The following is a 16,889-nucleotide window of genomic DNA, read 5'->3' as shown; positions in this document are numbered from 1 at the left end:
ACCCTTGAATTATTCTGAAACCTTATCAGAAACCAGATATAAATCATTCTTAAATTTTAAAATGTGCCATGTTAATTCAGGTAAAATGTGATGAGTACAACACAGGTAGAAAAACAGTTTCAAGCTTCCAAATGAATATGAACAAAAAGACTTTTCTCCAATATAAAACTCAGTATAAAAATATCATTCTCAATATTCTACCTGAGTCTGGAGTCTCTCATGTATTTTTATTCAAGTTACTTCAATGAAAATTCTATAAGTAAAATATCTATTTTTTGAACTGCTGTGTCAAGATATGAAATGGAAACTAACCATTAAATAATAAATTAAAGTCACTAACTTTCAACCACAGCCACATCAGGACTTCCTTCACAAATTGTGAAGCACACTAAATATTCCCAAAAGACAAAATAGTAATTCAAAAAGATAAGATTAAAATGAACATGTTTTTTGGTAGTGATACTGATAGAATAACATTCCTTAGACTAGTTACTAAATAATTTAGACTGTCTCAAAAAGTTGTTTTAAAGAGAGCTATAGATTTTTTTTATGCCCCTACTCAATATCCTAGATTGCCAAATACTTAAAAAACAAATGAGAAAAATAGATAAAGTCATGTTTAGGGAATAAACTCATCAGGCAATGTGCTAGAGCTGATACAAGCATTTAAATAAACCTCAGTTTGTGGGAAGAGGCCACCTGATATACTCACAGTAAGCAGTGGCCTGCCTGTTCTTCTTTAAGAATAGATTAAACACTCATAAAAAACGCTATACTTAAAAATTGAAAAATGCTTAAATATTAAAAGTAATTATTCTCATAGAAAATATTAATAAAAAAGAAGGCTGAAACATTTATCGATGTATTACGCAGGGTGCATACATATAACGGCACATCCTTTTAACTCACTCGTAGCTGCCCTCTACCAACCTATCTCTTTCCCTTCGCAATAAATTTCAAAACAAATTCTTGGATCCATGTCCTAACTTGCCATATCTCTTTCAATCAACTACAATCTGACTTCCCCTCATCCTTAAAGTACTGTAAATAAAGTCATCGACACTTTCTAAGCTACTCAAGTAAATGAGCTGTTATTTGTCCTTTCCCTAGTTGACCTCACTCAAATGTTAGGGACAGTGTTTTAAAGATGCTATATTTATTAGCCCCACAAAATCACTCCTCCCTGGTTCTCGCCCAGTCTTTAAGGCCCTTCACAGTAACCGTCACTAGCCTTTCTTTCCCTGCCCATCCCGTTCATGCTATAATTCCAGGGTTCTGTGTCTAACCTCCTTCATTTCCCTTTTACATGCTGTCCCTGGACAATTTGATATACTGTTAGTTTTTCAAATAATAAGAAGCTTTGATTACCAAATCCACATCTCTAGCCCAAATTGCTCTCTTGGCCTTTGAGTCCATTACAAACACAAGTTGAATTAGCCCTACTTCCAATTCAACATGTCCAAAACCGAATTTATTCTATTGCTCCTGCTGTGCCTTGAACATGCTCCAATGCAGGCGAAGTAAAACAGAGGCTGAAGCCAGCTTCATGTAAAAGGGTCTTGAGGTCAGTGTCATTGCTAAACTCTGGCTGGCACAAGAAACCTAGGACATCAGTCACAGAGTTTCATTTCTTGCCACTGAGACCATCTCCAGCTGAACGCACAGTTAAATGGAACTCTGCAAAGGCAGCTCAAAATCACAGTGACAGAGCTGGAGGTCCAGGTGAACAGTGAAACGGAGAGCAGAAAGCAAAGCCTAACACTGAGCATGCACATGCAGGCTAACAGATGCTGCCTGCCACACAGAGTAGCACATCTCAGCACTCATGAGGACAGCCTACAATTAGTACAGGGGACATGATTACAGCGAGCTCATGATTATGGTGCTTGTGCCAATTAGAAAAGAGGGACTGTGGCTCGATTAATTTCAGGGTGCCAAAAGGAACAGAAAGAAATGCTTTAGCACATTATGAGTCCCTGGCAAACAAATGCCTTTTTATTTCTCTTAAGGAGTAAAACTCTAGGAAATATAAATTTTCCCTTTCATTTTTCCTAATGCTAAAATATTTCAACAGGAATCCAGAAACATTCTCTCAGCATCTCTGTCGATTCCAAAACTAGAAACACAGACTTGTCTATCTGTAAAGATAAAGAGATAAGCAATGAGAGATAGAAGAAGGCTTAAAAGCCTACAGGAAAACCAACCAAACGTCTTCCTGCAAAAGAAACTTGCTACAAATAAAAAAAGGGGAGAAACTTTTAAAACGTTTTTTTAATTTGTGTTCTTAATGTGATTCAAGTGAACATTTCAGATGTAAAAAGGAAATGAACAATCTGTGATCATAAAAATGTGCTTACAAATGAAAACCATGATTACGAAATTTTAAAACCATAATGGAAGAAGAGAATAGCAAATCAAATACAGCATAAAATCAATTCCGTGAACTAGAAAACTAGCTCAAGAAATATTCTAAGAACACAAAGGAAAAAATAAAGAGATGAATAAATGAAAATGTAAGAGATAAGGAAGATAGATTCAAAATCTCTAACACTGATGGCCAACAAATATATGAAAAGATGCTCAACGTCACTATTAGGGAAATGCAAATCAAAACCACAATGAGCTACCATCTCACACCTGTTAGAATGGCTATACTCAACAGGATAACAACAAATGTTGGAGAAGATGTGGAGAAAAAGGAACCCTCACACACTGCTGGTGGGACTACAAATTGGTACAGCTACTATGGAAAACAGTATGGAGGTTTTTAAAAAACTAAGAATTGATCTACCATATGATCCAGCAATCCCTCTACTGGATATTTACCCCAAAGATTTGAAAACCCAAAAAAGTATTTGCACATGGATGTTCATAGCAGCATTATTCACAGCAGCCAGGACATGGAAGCAACCAAAGTGTCCTATGATAGATGATTGGCTAAAGAAGCTGTGGTACATATATACAATGGAATATTACTCAGCCATAAGAAGAGATGAAATACTGCCATTTGCAACAATATGGATGGACCTTGAAATAATCAAAGTAAGTGAAATAAGCCAAACAGAAAAAGTTGAAAATCACATGATATCACTTATATGTGGGATATAAACCTAAAAGCAACAAATGAACAGAACAAACAGAGACTCATGGACATGGACCAGAGGGTAGGGGAAAGGGAGAAGGGAGGAGGTAGACAGGGGCAGGGGGGAGAATTAAATCATTTCTACAATTAAAATAATTAATTTAAAAAAATCTCTAACACTGAAATAATATGAATTCCAGAAGGAGTAAATAAAACAGAAACTGGGGAAAATAATAAAGATCTAGTGACAATGGTAGTCAAGATTGCATCAGAAATGAGCCTAAAAGAATAACTTATAACACCACCTTAAGCTAGAATGAAAATACACTACAAAAAGGAGGGAAACTAAAAAAGTCTGCCAGGCTCTGGTTCCAGAAACAACAGAGACAGCGGAAATGCAACTCCAGAGGGGCGAGAAGGAGTCAAAGTTTCCCAAAGCAGAGGAACAAAGTCAAACTCCCCGTGTACCAGAGGCGGGGATGAAGTTCCTTGCCCTTGGGAGGCATCTGAAAACCAGTGCTGGCGATCATTTCTGAAAGCTGTGACTTATAAGGTATACCCAGGCAGGGCGAAGGACACAAAGCCTCGAAAACGAGGCATCAGACTAGCTTCAAGTGAAAGGGACAGAGAGTTCGAAATAAAAAGAGGTATTTGACTCCCCAAATTCCTACAAACAGGAAGCTGGTCGAGAAAACTATTCAGCTTAAAACAAATCATTTCTATGGTAAAAGATAATTCAGAGGGAAAAGCACAGAGCCACAAAGAACACGTGTAGGAAGCAAGTCCTAATCAAGAAAAAGACAACGGACTGGATGCCTGGCTAGATTTCAGAATCGCTATAAAGCTGTCATTGCTACGTGTCTCCCATTTCTTCTTCTTTTAAACAGAAGTTTTCCAATGCCTCTTGCACCACTGTGAGTTGGCTGTGTTTTGGGGGTGGGGGAGATGTTTGATAACTTACTCCTTTAGTTTGCAGGTGTTTAGATTGGAAGAAGCCACACCAAGGCAGCCTCAGCTACACCCAGATATGAATTGTTATTAAGTTTTAAAATGCAGAGTTTGAAGAGTTTTGACAAATATGTGTATCTGCCTAACCATTACAATAAATATAGATTTTTTTCCATCACACCCAAAAGTTCTCTTAGCTCCTTTGGAATCAATCTACTCCCTCCTGCAAGCCCAGGTGATCTGATTTTGTAGAATCTCAACTATATGGGATCAAACAGTAGTACATTTCTATGTCTGGCTTCTCTGAAACATTTTTGAGATGGAGTCATGATGTTGCATGTATCAAAAATTCATTTCTTTTTATTGCCTGTGATATTCCATTATGTGGATGAACCATAATTTGCTTTTTTATTTATGTGCTGGGCATTTAGATTATCTCCATATTTTGGCTGTTCTGAGAAAAACTTCTATGAACATTCAAGTTCAAATATTTATGTGGACATACATTTTCATTTCTCTTGATTAAACGCTTATAAATAAATAGAAATGTGGGGTCACATGGTAAGTTGTCTTATATGATTATATAATTTTCTTCCATAAAAGCCTGATAGAATTCACCAAGAAAGCCATCTGGGCTTAGAGAGTTATTTGTGAGAAGGTGGTTAATTACAAATTAAATTTCTTTGGTAGATATAGGGCCACTCAGATTTCCTATTTTCTTCTTGAGTCAGTATTGGTTTTTGTGTCTTTCAAGAAATGTGTCTATATTCATTTCACTGGTATAAACTCATTTACAATATTCCCTGTCTTAATGTCTACAGGATGTGTGGAGCCTCCTCTTTCACTCTTCCTGATACTGCTAATTTGTATTTTCCCTTATTTTTTTTAAGTTTTAGTTATAGCAAAATACACATAGCATAAAATTTACCATCTTATTCTTCATGTACAATTCAGTTGTTCTAAGAACATTTGCACTGTTGTACAACCATCACCACCATCCATCTCTAGAACTTTTCCGTCTTCCCAAAATGAAACTCTGTACCCCTTAAACAATTAATTCCCCATTCCTCCTTCCTCTCTCCCCACAGTTCCCGGCAACCACCATCCTACTTTCTATGAATAGAACTACTCTAGGCACCTTGTATAAGTGCAGTAATACAGTATTTGTCTTTTTGTAACTGGCTTATTTTCCTTATACACCACATTTTGTTTATCCATGGACACTTTGGATGTTTCAATCTTTTGGTTACTGCAAATGATGTTATGAACATGGGTGTACAAATATCTGTTCAAGTCTCAATTCTTTCAGATACATGTCCAGAAGTGGGATTGCTGGATCATATAGTAATTCTATTTTTAATATTTTTTGAGGAACTGCCATACTGTTTTCCACATCCTTACCAACACTTATTTTGTTTGTTAGTTTTTTTAATAGTAGCCGTCCTGATGGGTGTAAGGTGGTACCTCATGGTGGTTCTGATTTGCGTTTCCAGACTGATTAGTGATGACTAGCATCTTTTCACGTGCTTTTTGGCCACTTGTATATCTTCTTAGAAGAAAATGTCTATTCAATTGTTTTGTCCATTTTTTGATTGGGTTGTTTGTTGCTGAGTTGTAGGATTCTTTATATATTCTGGCTATTAATAACCTTTTCCAGATATATAATTTGTGAATATTTTATCCCATTCCATGGGTTGCCTTTTCACTCTGCTGTTTGTGTCCCTTGATGCCCAAAAGTTTTTAATTTTGATGCAGTCCAATTTATTTTTTCTTTTGTTGTCTGTGCTTTTGGTGTCAAAATCAATAAATCATTGCCAAATCCATTGCCATGAAGCTTTTTCCCCATATTTTCAAGCTTTATACTTAAGATTTGTGTGACTTACGATCAATGTTATACACTGATTTTTAAAGTATACCACAAAACAGTCTACAACCATGCCACCCTGAACAAGCCCGATCCCATCTGATCTCGGAAGCTAAGCAGGGTCAGGCCTGGTTAGTACTTGGATGGGAGACCACCTAGGAAGACCAGGTGCTGTAGGCGTATAAAACAAAACTTAAGGGATGGAAAAGTGACAAGGTCCTTGCAGTCTGTGAGGTCAACCAAGGGTTGCTTCACCTAAAAATATAAAAATAAAATAAAATAATAAAGTATAACCCAAAACAAAAAATGAACTACGTTTCAAAGAATTTATTAACATGGATAAAATTGAAAAATATGAGAAAAAGATTCAATATATATATATAGTATGATTCTACTTATATAAAGTTTAAAAAAAAAAAAAAAAGAAATGATTAACACAAAGTATAGGACAGGGGTCCTCTCAGAAAGAGAGAAGTGGAAGCGACAGGAGGAGGACGCCGAAGGTCCCCCGAGTACTGAAACATGCTATTTCTCAGCTGGGTTAAAAGTATAGGGACGTTTATAACTGTTCTTTAAACTGTACCTCTGCATCTTCATACAGTGTTTACATGTGTGCTATGCTTTACGGGTGTAAAACATTTTAAGAGGAATATAACTATTGCATCAGAAATGATCAGGAAACTAAAAGGAAAACTAACTTTAGATTTCAGGTCTTTGCATTCACCTGAGCAGCAGGTGATATTGCTATATACCATCTGCATCTTCTTATGGTATTACTAACTATCAACATAACAAAAATAAACTGCAACAAAGAATAATGCAGTAAAGTATCAAAATAATACTAAATAGAAGAAAATGAAAATAACTTCCAGTGATCCACAACATAACGATTTGAATTTTTCAAAGAGAACTTTATTAAGAATTAAAAAAAAAACTAAATTTTAAAAAATGAGAAGCTTGACAAAAAAAAAAGACCAGATCTACAAACATCTTAAAACTTCATATTTTTCCCATTTCCTACATTAAAATAACATATTTGATTTTAAAAATTAAAACTAAAGATCAGCTTTAAAAGTCACACATTTAAATCAACATTTATTAATATCTCTCCGGTTTAATAATAAAACATTCAGAGTATTCTAACCCCCTTAAAATTGTGTTTTTAAATATACTTATAAGCTTCCTGTCATCCCTTTTTGTTTATAAAAAGGACAATCAAAACTGTTCAGTACTATGATCTCACAAAAAGAAACTTGCTGGTCAAATAAAAATTTTCTATTACAAAGCCCCACTCATTAGAAAATCGCTTTAAAAAGTGACTGCATTTGTCAAAAATCTGACTCACTGGGGGGAGAAAGCTTAAAAGAAATGCAAGACCATTATTTTCAAAGCTATTTCATCTCAGCTACAATTTGTTACCTACGAATGATACTTAATTAGCATTAATGTTGAAAACTAATGAGTAGCTAAGTAGTTTTATGTGTGTGAAAGTTATGTTTTACTGACACACTGAGAAAGTTTTCATTCCTTAGTTATGTCTCATTTCCGGAGCTCAAGGTTAACTACCTACCTACCTAGTGTCCGCTGTATCAAAAATATCAAATTAATCAGATTTATCCCACATTAAGTGTTCCGCCCAAACAAAAGTATGAAAACGATCTTTCCTTCTTTGGAAGATTCGTTAGGGAGAGCTTCTAAGAAACACGAGACCAACAGAAGAACACCTAGAAGGTGATGGCGGGCGATCATCACGGAAAAGGGGTTCCCCTGAACTGTGGGCACAGCACGAAGGCCTCCCGGGGCAGAGGCCGTGTCCACGCACCAACACGGTGCCCGCCACTTCCCCAGCGGCTCCTCATCTAGAAGGCCAGGGCCAGCCCTCCAAGCCCGAAAGGGGGACCGCTAATCACATACGCTGCACTGAACGGCACAGCTACAGAACATCTTCACCGTCACAGAAACTTCCGTTGGGGCGTGCTTCTGTAGGACACGTCTTTGTCCAAACAACCGCACTATTCTTAAATAAAATGATATGTAGGGATGTTTTACTAACCGTATTTGTTTATGCCAATGGACATAAAGAATCTCCAGAAAGTAAAGGTATTGATCAGCTGGCTCCCCCGCAAAGTCATCCAACAACTTAGGAGTGAGCAGGAGCTATTTATAGTGTTGGTGCCCTTTACATATAAAAATGAAGTTTAATGAGGTAAAAAGATTCTATTGTAGTTTTGAGTATCCGGACTAAAAATTTTAATCAATATTTTTAAAGTGAAAAATGATTTTCCGCATAGATTAACATACTCAATCACAAGCACATTTTCATTATACTTGGTCACCATCTGCTGGCCAAGTAATTAACTGCACCAGCAAATGAAATGCTAGCTCTACTGGGAGACATTTTTTAAAGGACACACACAGTCCCAGCTTTTTGCCGCAATGCATTCCTGGAAAACCACATCATAAAGAGGATCATTGTAAAGCAAATCATATTTTCCATAAGGGCAGGATTATAATTAGATTCTTCAGTCCAAACTAAAATCTGGTATTAGCCCATGGAAAGATCTCATTAAAGCAAGATACAAAAATTGTAGTCCACCATAATCATTTAAAATAGGATAATTATTCTCCAAATTCTTTTGTATAGGCATGAACACTTAGAGGACACAATTAAAAGATAAAACTTTAAATAAAGTTAACCTATATCTAATATGGTAAAAGTAATATATAATAAATAACAACTGTTTGCGTACTCCTGGAATTTTTAAGTAATCTGGATGCATTTTATAAAATGACATCTAAAGAAATCCAAACTAATGCCTTCTTTTTCATGAATAAAGTTCTCTAAAATAAGCCAAAGTCATCTATTTCTTCCACTGCAAAGCAGGGTTTAAAGGTTAGGGTTGATTCAACTTTACTCCACTTTGCCCTCTCCTAATTCATAACCCTTAATCAAAGTTTCAAGTAGAAATAATGAGTGATACTAAATCACTCCTTTTCATCTTTCCCTACCGCAAAATCTAACTGCATTTTGGTAACAAGCTACCAGACCACATCATACTTCACCGAAAAGTCATACAAACAATTACGAGCCATGAAAAGAAGCTTCAGAACATTTTTCACAGAATTGTAAGACAAGAATACAACCTATTATCTTTGTGCTCTGTCCTTGGGAAAATACACAAAAAGGATACACAGAGATGACATGAACCGAAGTCAAAATATCACTGAGGCAGCTTCTAACGCATGATGCAGCAAAATGCAAAAAAAAAAAAAAAAAAAAAAAAAAAGGCCAGCCACACTGTATTCCTTCTATCTTGGAAAAAGGGACTTGCTGAGTTATCTAAATAAACATTCCTTCAAAGCCTCTTTCAAAATACAATTACCACTCTTTATTCTGAGAGTGTTCAGGATTCATACTATGGTCAGAACCTTTCTGCATAGTCATTGATTTATTTTTCTGAGGAACAAAAATGACTTCTAGTAATGCAAAATAATGACCAATGGACTTTAAGATAATACTCTTTGGGAGGATTATATTTTAGAGAAGCAAAAGAACAGTCAAACAGTCTAACAAGCAAGCCCCTGTAGGAACTGTTAACAATCACCATACACCAGGGACGATGGTACAGCAACAGGTAATACTTTTCACAGGTCCCATGTGAAAGACTCTATATCTCCATTTTACAAAAGATAAAACTGGGGTTTAGAGAAATTAAGGAACTTGCCTGAGGAGACATGGTTGCCAAGTGTCAGAAGTGAGATCTGAACAAAGGCGCACTGCCTCATTTCAGCTCAACCTAGAAATATGCCCAGAAGAACAAAGGCACAGTCCCCCAGGATTGCTGATGCAGCTCCACTTATTTCCATGTCTGCTGCACAAAGTCCTTCCGCCTATATAGTATACTAGAAAGAACATAGGGTCTGAAATCATAAAGACCTGGGTCTACCACTGGGAAAGTTACGTGACCTACTGAAGCTGTTACCTCATCTATAATACAAAGAGCAGTCATGTCAACCTCACAGAATTGTAGAGAAGATGCAATCAGATCACTTATAAAAGGTTTCTAGAATAATATCTAGCATATGGCAGGTGCTCCACAAATGGTACAACTTGTGCCACTTGGTTTGTTTTAATAAATTATAAATACGAGAAGAATACACAAATATTTAGAGAATTTACTGGGAAATTTTTACTTCTGTTTAAATCTGTATATTCGTTGAACCTACTGGAGATCCCACCGATAGTTCACCTACTAAATTTGTTAATGTGCCTAGCTACTGAAATCACAATTCCTTTTCTGGGAATCAATAACAGCCTAAATACACGAAGGTATATAACAGTATATATACGCAGATGCTAACTTAGGTATTCTTTGTAATGATAAAGAATTGAAAGCCACAGACAGGAAAATCACAGTAAACCCATACTACAAGTTATCACTTGCCATTAAAAAGAGGACAAAGACTACCTGACACAGGTGTAAGACACAGTTAAGTGACAAAAGAGCAAGTCTCAGAACAGTGCATACAGTATAAGCCAATTTATAGATTCTTAATTACAGATCCGGGGGTGCGGATATGGATCTACTGTAGAATGATACACACCAAACTGCTGATAACTATTACCTCTCATGAGGAAAGTGGGATAAGGAGGACATGCAGAGAAAGACTTGGATGTTTTTACTCTACACTGAGGTTTTACGACGAGCATGTATTGCATATGGATTGCACACTTTTCTAAAATAAGGATAAAAACTACATTAGTCATCTACTGCCGCATAGAAAATTGCCACAAACCGAACAGCTTCAAACACGTATTTTCTCAGAGTTCCTGTGGGTCAGAAGTGCAGGCGCAGCTGAGCTGGGGCCTCCAGTTAGGGCCACATGAAGGTGCAATCATGGTTTGGCCAGAGCTGCGTTCTCATCTGGAGACTCGACTAGGGAAGCATCCACTTTTCCCACTCACGTGGCTGCCGGCAGCTTTCAGTGCCTTATGGCTACAGGATTTACAGCAGCTCGCTTCTTTAAAGCCAACAAGGAAATGACAACAAGACTCTAGAGCCAGTCAGCTGGCAGGGCAGTCTTATATATCATAAGGTAATCATGGAAGTGACTGCCCATCACCACTGCCATATTCTGTTAGTTGGAAGCAAGTCACTGATCTGTCCACACTCAAGGGGAAGGGCTTACACAAGAGGAGGATCGTGGGGCCACCTGGAAGTCTGCCTACCACGGAGACAGTTAAGGTCTTTACCAGATCTCAACGGCAGGCTTCTGAAAGATGACCAGGAAGTAATATATAAAGATACACAACTCATGGTTAGAGAACTAAATGAAATTAACCAAACTACAGCATGAGCTCTAGGTCTGGCGTATCACCGGGAACGTTTTATACTTAGTAAAACCATGCTCCAAACTCAAACACAACTAAAATATTCCATTATCAAGAAAATAAGCGGATCTCTCACATAAAAAGACAATAACAGATCTCTAATAAAATAGCAATGCAATTTGGAAAGTGGTCTTTCTAAAAGAAAACATGGCCAATAACATAAACTTAAAGTAAGAAATATGAAAAAGGAAAGCAAAGAATAAAACCAGGACAGAACTAGCTACATTTAATGTAAAATACTAAGTTTATTGGTGTACGGTGTATACTTGGTGGAGGAAAAAAAACATGATGATAAGCCCGATAGACTATAACCTCATAATACTTCTAAGGTGTTTAGAACCAGGCCACATACCGTATCCTACAAGAAGAAAGGTAAAGGAAAGGTGCCATCTCTACTGAATAGGGAGTGCTAACAAAGAGGCTTCAAAAGGACTCCGCATCTTTAATAATATAAAAAGGCGAGGACACAAACAGCATAATCTAAAATGCCATTAGAAATACTTCACATACAAAAAGGTCTAAGTAAAGCAGGATTTTATAAAGTGATCAAAAAAGAAACACTAAGGGGGAAAATCTTTTAAGATTAAAGAGGTTTTTCAAAGGACAAGTTGAAGTGGTTGTAAAATTTATGAGGCAGCATTAAACTTCAGTTCTAAGTAACAATAAATTATTCACTATAAAAATATACATGTGTCAAATATTATAAGCCTCTTAAACTTTTTAAAACAATTTCTTACAGAACTGATTAGATGTATGGGGCCAACACTAGCAGATGCTAACTTTGTCATTAGCGCAGTATGACCACTCGGACAGAGTAAAGGAGCAACGTTAGAACAGAAATGTGAAGACAGGTCACCATTAAACTTCATCACCATTTCTCATCTGAAATTATACGTCACATATTTGGCCTTAAACTCAGTTTTATTGCCTCTAGCTAAAATAAATGCTAGTATATAAAATGCATGTATATAAAATTTCAAATATCTGTTAATTAATGTACATGCACATTAAAACTTTAAATCAGATTAAAATTCTTAAATAAATCTAATTAAATTGAGAAACATATAGTAAAAGGCGCCCCACGTTGTTTGCGCTGCCCCAATCGTAAGCCTTACCGATATTCACACGCTTCACCATAAAGCTACTTAAGCGTGCCGTTTCCAGCTCCTTCCCTGTCCTTCCCTGACTTTATATTCCTCCCGGTGTATGGAGGGCATCTCGATATCCTATAGCCATACTTCTCTTAACTTCTAAAATTTACCCTTCCCTAAACTTTTTCTAAAAGTTTTTTTTTTTTTTTTTAATCCCTGTGGGCCATTCTCTCTGCCACATATACCTGTCTCAAAGGGCTTTTGTGCTGATTAAATATGTGGCAGTGCCTAACCCAAATCTATTTCCTCCATCAAACAGAAATGCTTATGGAGTTCCTAACAGTTTCCTGCTCAGCACTAGGCACTGGAAATAAAGCGCAAGCAGGAAAAACACAATTCTTGACTCATGAAATCTACAGTCTAGCAAAGAGGACGGAAATGGAACCTTTGCACATATGATGAGTGCAACAAAGAAACACAAAGCACCTTGGTGTAAATAACAGGGTCATCCGAACATATAGGAGGTCAGGTAAGGCTCTTCTGAAGCTGGGAGAATGACTAGGACCAAAAGATGGCCTGCTTTCCCATTCATTACTTATTATGTATCTGACAGCTAATAACCTCATGCTCAGGTAATTTGCATTAAAATGCCATTTTATTATAGTTGAGCAACAAAGAGAAATAAGTTATTTGTTAAACTTGTGCAGATTTTACCATGGTTTCATTTTCTAGAAAAAAAAAACACTAATATTTGAAGAATATTCTCACTACATTTTCTCAAATTTTATCCTGTTATGAGAAAGAAAAGTCCATTCGCCTGGACTCCCTGGAGATGGCAGTTCTACTTCCCATCCTGAATCCTACCCTTACACACACCTCAGTCTTCATGAATACCTCCACAACTACACACAACTGCTTTCCTAAAGTTATCCACGTACCTATCTCTCTTCCCTATTCATCTAAAACAAAGGTTGTAGATCAAATGTCTATAGGACTTACACAGGTAACAAATGAGTGATTATGCTGCCAGGTATAAGGATCCGCTTCACTTCCACAAAGATATAGTCTCTATTCTATTTTTCATTTTATTTTTTTCACGCCTACAGCACCTGGTCTTCCTAGGTGGTCTCCCATCCAGGTACTAACCAGACCCAACCCTGCTTAGCCTCCAAGATCAGACGGGATCAGGCATGTTCAGGGTGGCTTGGCCATAGGCTCTATCCTCTTCTTGAATCATATGACTCACCTCCTTCATTTATCTTTCTTCTTTCTACTTTTGGTTGAATATAAAAATAGAGAAATAAATACTTCATTTCCTCTTAATGGAAAAAAAAAGAAGAAGAAGAAGCTGAAGTTCAATAATAGATGTAACTAACCTCAAACTCAGTGTCAGCAATTAGCAGGAAATAAAGAAGGCAAACCACCTTAGGTGAGTAACTAAGTATTACTTAGGCACAATCTATGGCTGTCTTCTGGAAAGGTTGCTAGGTCTCCACTTTTTAAAATAAGTCAGAAACTTAGCTTTTTATATGAAATTCTACGATTGTTAATTTTGACAACTCATTCAAAAATCTTTAAAGACATTATGTAAGCCAAACAAAACAAACGTATCCACATGATTCGTTCCGTCCGGGAAGACCACCAATTCTCAAGCTCTGGTCTGAGCTCCAAGGCGTGAGAAAGTTCTCATGTCACCCTCACACTGTGAACTCCACACCCATTTCCCCCAGAAGGGAACTCGGCATTCAGCTACTCGACGAATGTCACGGCAAACACCTGGTGGATTTTGCTGCCAAACCAAGAACTGTATTTTTTTTTTTTCTGTATATAAACCACAATCTCTTTACCTGCCTATAAGGCTAACAAAAATTCCACAATTACACTTCATCTACTTTTATTTCTCCTATGAATACAAAAATTAGTATTTCACGCCACCCTCCTATGGACTCATCTATTCATTTTTTACTCTTCTCAACATGTTAATTCTATCACCTCTTCCTTTTTTGCCTCTATTTTAATGTTTCCCCTTTCTAATCAAAAAAAATTTCATGTAGACTAAACCTCTGGCTTTGTGTTCATCGGTTCTTTTGTATCATAATACATGAAGTCTGAAAAACAGATAACCAGACTACATCAATTATGAAGACATTTCGAATTACTAGTAACATTTCTGTATCTGATTAAGGAATAAACCAAAAAATATATAGTAGAAAAGAAAGATTACATTGCTAACCAAATCAAATTCCAAAAACTAAAATTACCAAGAAAATGGTGAGGAGTGAAGTACGAACTATGGTACACGTCGAATGATGCCGTCCGATATTTTAACGTTTCAGGGAATAATGCCAAGTATAAAACTCAGAATTTGATAAAAGTCCAATTTAAATCTATCTCTCCTAAAAGCCAAAAGTTATATTACAACCATAATCATTTTTTTGTGTATTTCAAAAACTTAGAAGTTTATTTTTATTTGCACTAAAAATCCTATTTAAGCATAGTACTCTAGTAGAAAGCACAGTTTAGTGAGGTTTACATTTATGTTCACTATTTTATTAAATCAAAACAAATATTGTTCAATGAATGTAAAGAGTAAAATTCAAGCATGAGCTTCAAAATGGATATGCAAGATGTTACATTTTGTTGAAGTCACTGATAACTTTCTTAATTCATGCTTGTCATAAAGGAAAACAGAGACTTGTGTTACTCAAAGATTCTCAGGTACCACTTTCCAAGCAATGGACTATATATAACAGATATCTAAAAAGTGGCTAAAAATATAACATAATTTAGAATATACAGTAAATAAAAAAGCAAAACTGTTATTTAACCCACCCAACATCCCTTCACAGTCTTTAGCTTTTACGAAAATATAAAGTAAACCAACTACTTACCATAAAAAGAAAAGAAAGGAAAAGAAAGAAAAAGAAAAAGAAAAAATGAAATGTATGAATCAGTTCCAAAGACAGGCTAAACGATGAAACACACACAAAACCGTATTTTCATAGTGTACCTGTGGACGTCAGCGGGCGACTGCACCAGACTGCACTCGGCTCCAGAAGAAAACGTCCATGATCCACTGTGTTCGCTTGGCCCCAGCTCCCCCATTACCCAGTCTGGCAATCTTTCTGGGCTTGAAGCTTTTGCTTGTGCTTGATTTGGTTCATCAAAATAGATGGACTGATTTTTAAAAATTAGAAAAATTATTCTTTCAAAATGTACTATAATTAGTTAAGATTTCCATCAAGTTTCAAGTTTAGTAACAACCTTTCAAATACTTAAATTCAGTTACATAAAAATGTAAAAAAAATATCATTAAATGTACAATGAATTATGAAATAGTAAAACACATAAAAGGGACAACATATTTATATTTTAGTTGTGCTCTGCTATATAAGAAATCTGATAAAATTATATAATGAATAACTGTGATAACAATTATTTGTACAACAAGAATAGTAGCTTTATGAAAAGATAAATGGAAAGTTCTTTTGAAATCATGTGCTCACTTATTTCTTTCTGTGATCATTAACTACTCTGCACCCCCAAATAAAGAATCAGTGGGCAGAGAAACCACAACCAATAAAAATGAGAAATAAAAATTAGGAATCCCTTGATAAGGTGGGAACAAGAATTGAAGAGCTAGGATTTTACTCTGGCCATATCATAAACGAGATGGGAAATCCAAGACAAATCTCTAGGCCTTCTGATTGTTATTATTTGTAAAATAAATCTTTCCTACGATTCTATGAAATTAAATGTGAATGGAAAAACATGAGACAATATACTCACATCCTAACATCTAAATGTTTCAGAAAATGTCCTACCTTTAGTCATCAAAAAGAATGACATTAGCCCCTTTATTTCTCTTCAAGTGAGCCGGGCTTCATGACACATTTCTGAAGAAAAATCTGCATTAACTGGATACTTCTACAGTTCTACACGAAAATCCTCAGTGGGCTGTTTTCCAGCAAAGGGTGACACATGACCTTCCATCCCAAATCGACATGCATAGCAATTTCTTGTTGGATGACACAGTCACTCCAACATTTAATCAAATACCAAGTTGAGTAACTACTATCCCAAAGACTAACGATTTTAAAGCAAGATTCATGGCTGTACTTTAACACACAAGAGGTAACAGCATTAAAACTTTTGGCATTCCGCCATGGATAACGGAAGTTATGGTCAAGTTGTACAGAATATCACCTGAATGAATTTTTGTTTAAGTTAACTGATAAAATACAGAAAAATCTTAAAATACGAGAATACAATTATAAGAGAAAAATAAAAGATTTTTGCAGTTCATTAAAAAAAAAAATTCATATATATCCTAACAGCAACTGCCAACACCCAGCACTTCAGATTTCTCAAGTACTCAAACACCACACAAATGAAGACATACTTCACGGTGACAAGGACCAAGACAGTGACAATTCATCAAATTAGATTAAATCAAGTGTGGGAAATCACTCCTCAACTCCAACTTACTATTGTCATTTTATTACATTAGAA

The 16,889-nt window shown here is 36.1% G+C and overlaps 1 protein-coding gene, 1 non-coding gene and 1 pseudogene across 2 annotated transcripts in view; 1 reads left to right on the top strand and 2 right to left on the bottom strand.

The window, feature by feature from the left end:
• CEP112 (centrosomal protein 112) overlaps nucleotides 1–16,889 on the bottom strand; it is a 107,575-nt gene that overhangs the window by 81,335 nt on the left and 9,351 nt on the right. Inside the window, 1 exon segment of the mRNA XM_036221979.1 lies at nucleotides 15,388–15,554. Within this exon segment, the coding sequence (XP_036077872.1) occupies nucleotides 15,388–15,554 (167 nt within the window).
• Nucleotides 5,956–6,074, top strand: LOC118604589. The gene has a single exon (XR_004951782.1). It is a non-coding gene; the product is annotated as a 5S ribosomal RNA (ribosomal RNA).
• Nucleotides 13,475–13,593, bottom strand: LOC118604307 (annotated as a pseudogene).

The sequence above is a fragment of the Rousettus aegyptiacus genome, unplaced genomic scaffold (genome assembly GCF_014176215.1).
Source record: "Rousettus aegyptiacus isolate mRouAeg1 unplaced genomic scaffold, mRouAeg1.p scaffold_m13_p_6, whole genome shotgun sequence".
NCBI classification, from domain to species: Eukaryota; Metazoa; Chordata; class Mammalia; order Chiroptera; family Pteropodidae; genus Rousettus; species Rousettus aegyptiacus.
This window is presented reverse-complemented; position numbering and strand designations above follow the sequence as displayed.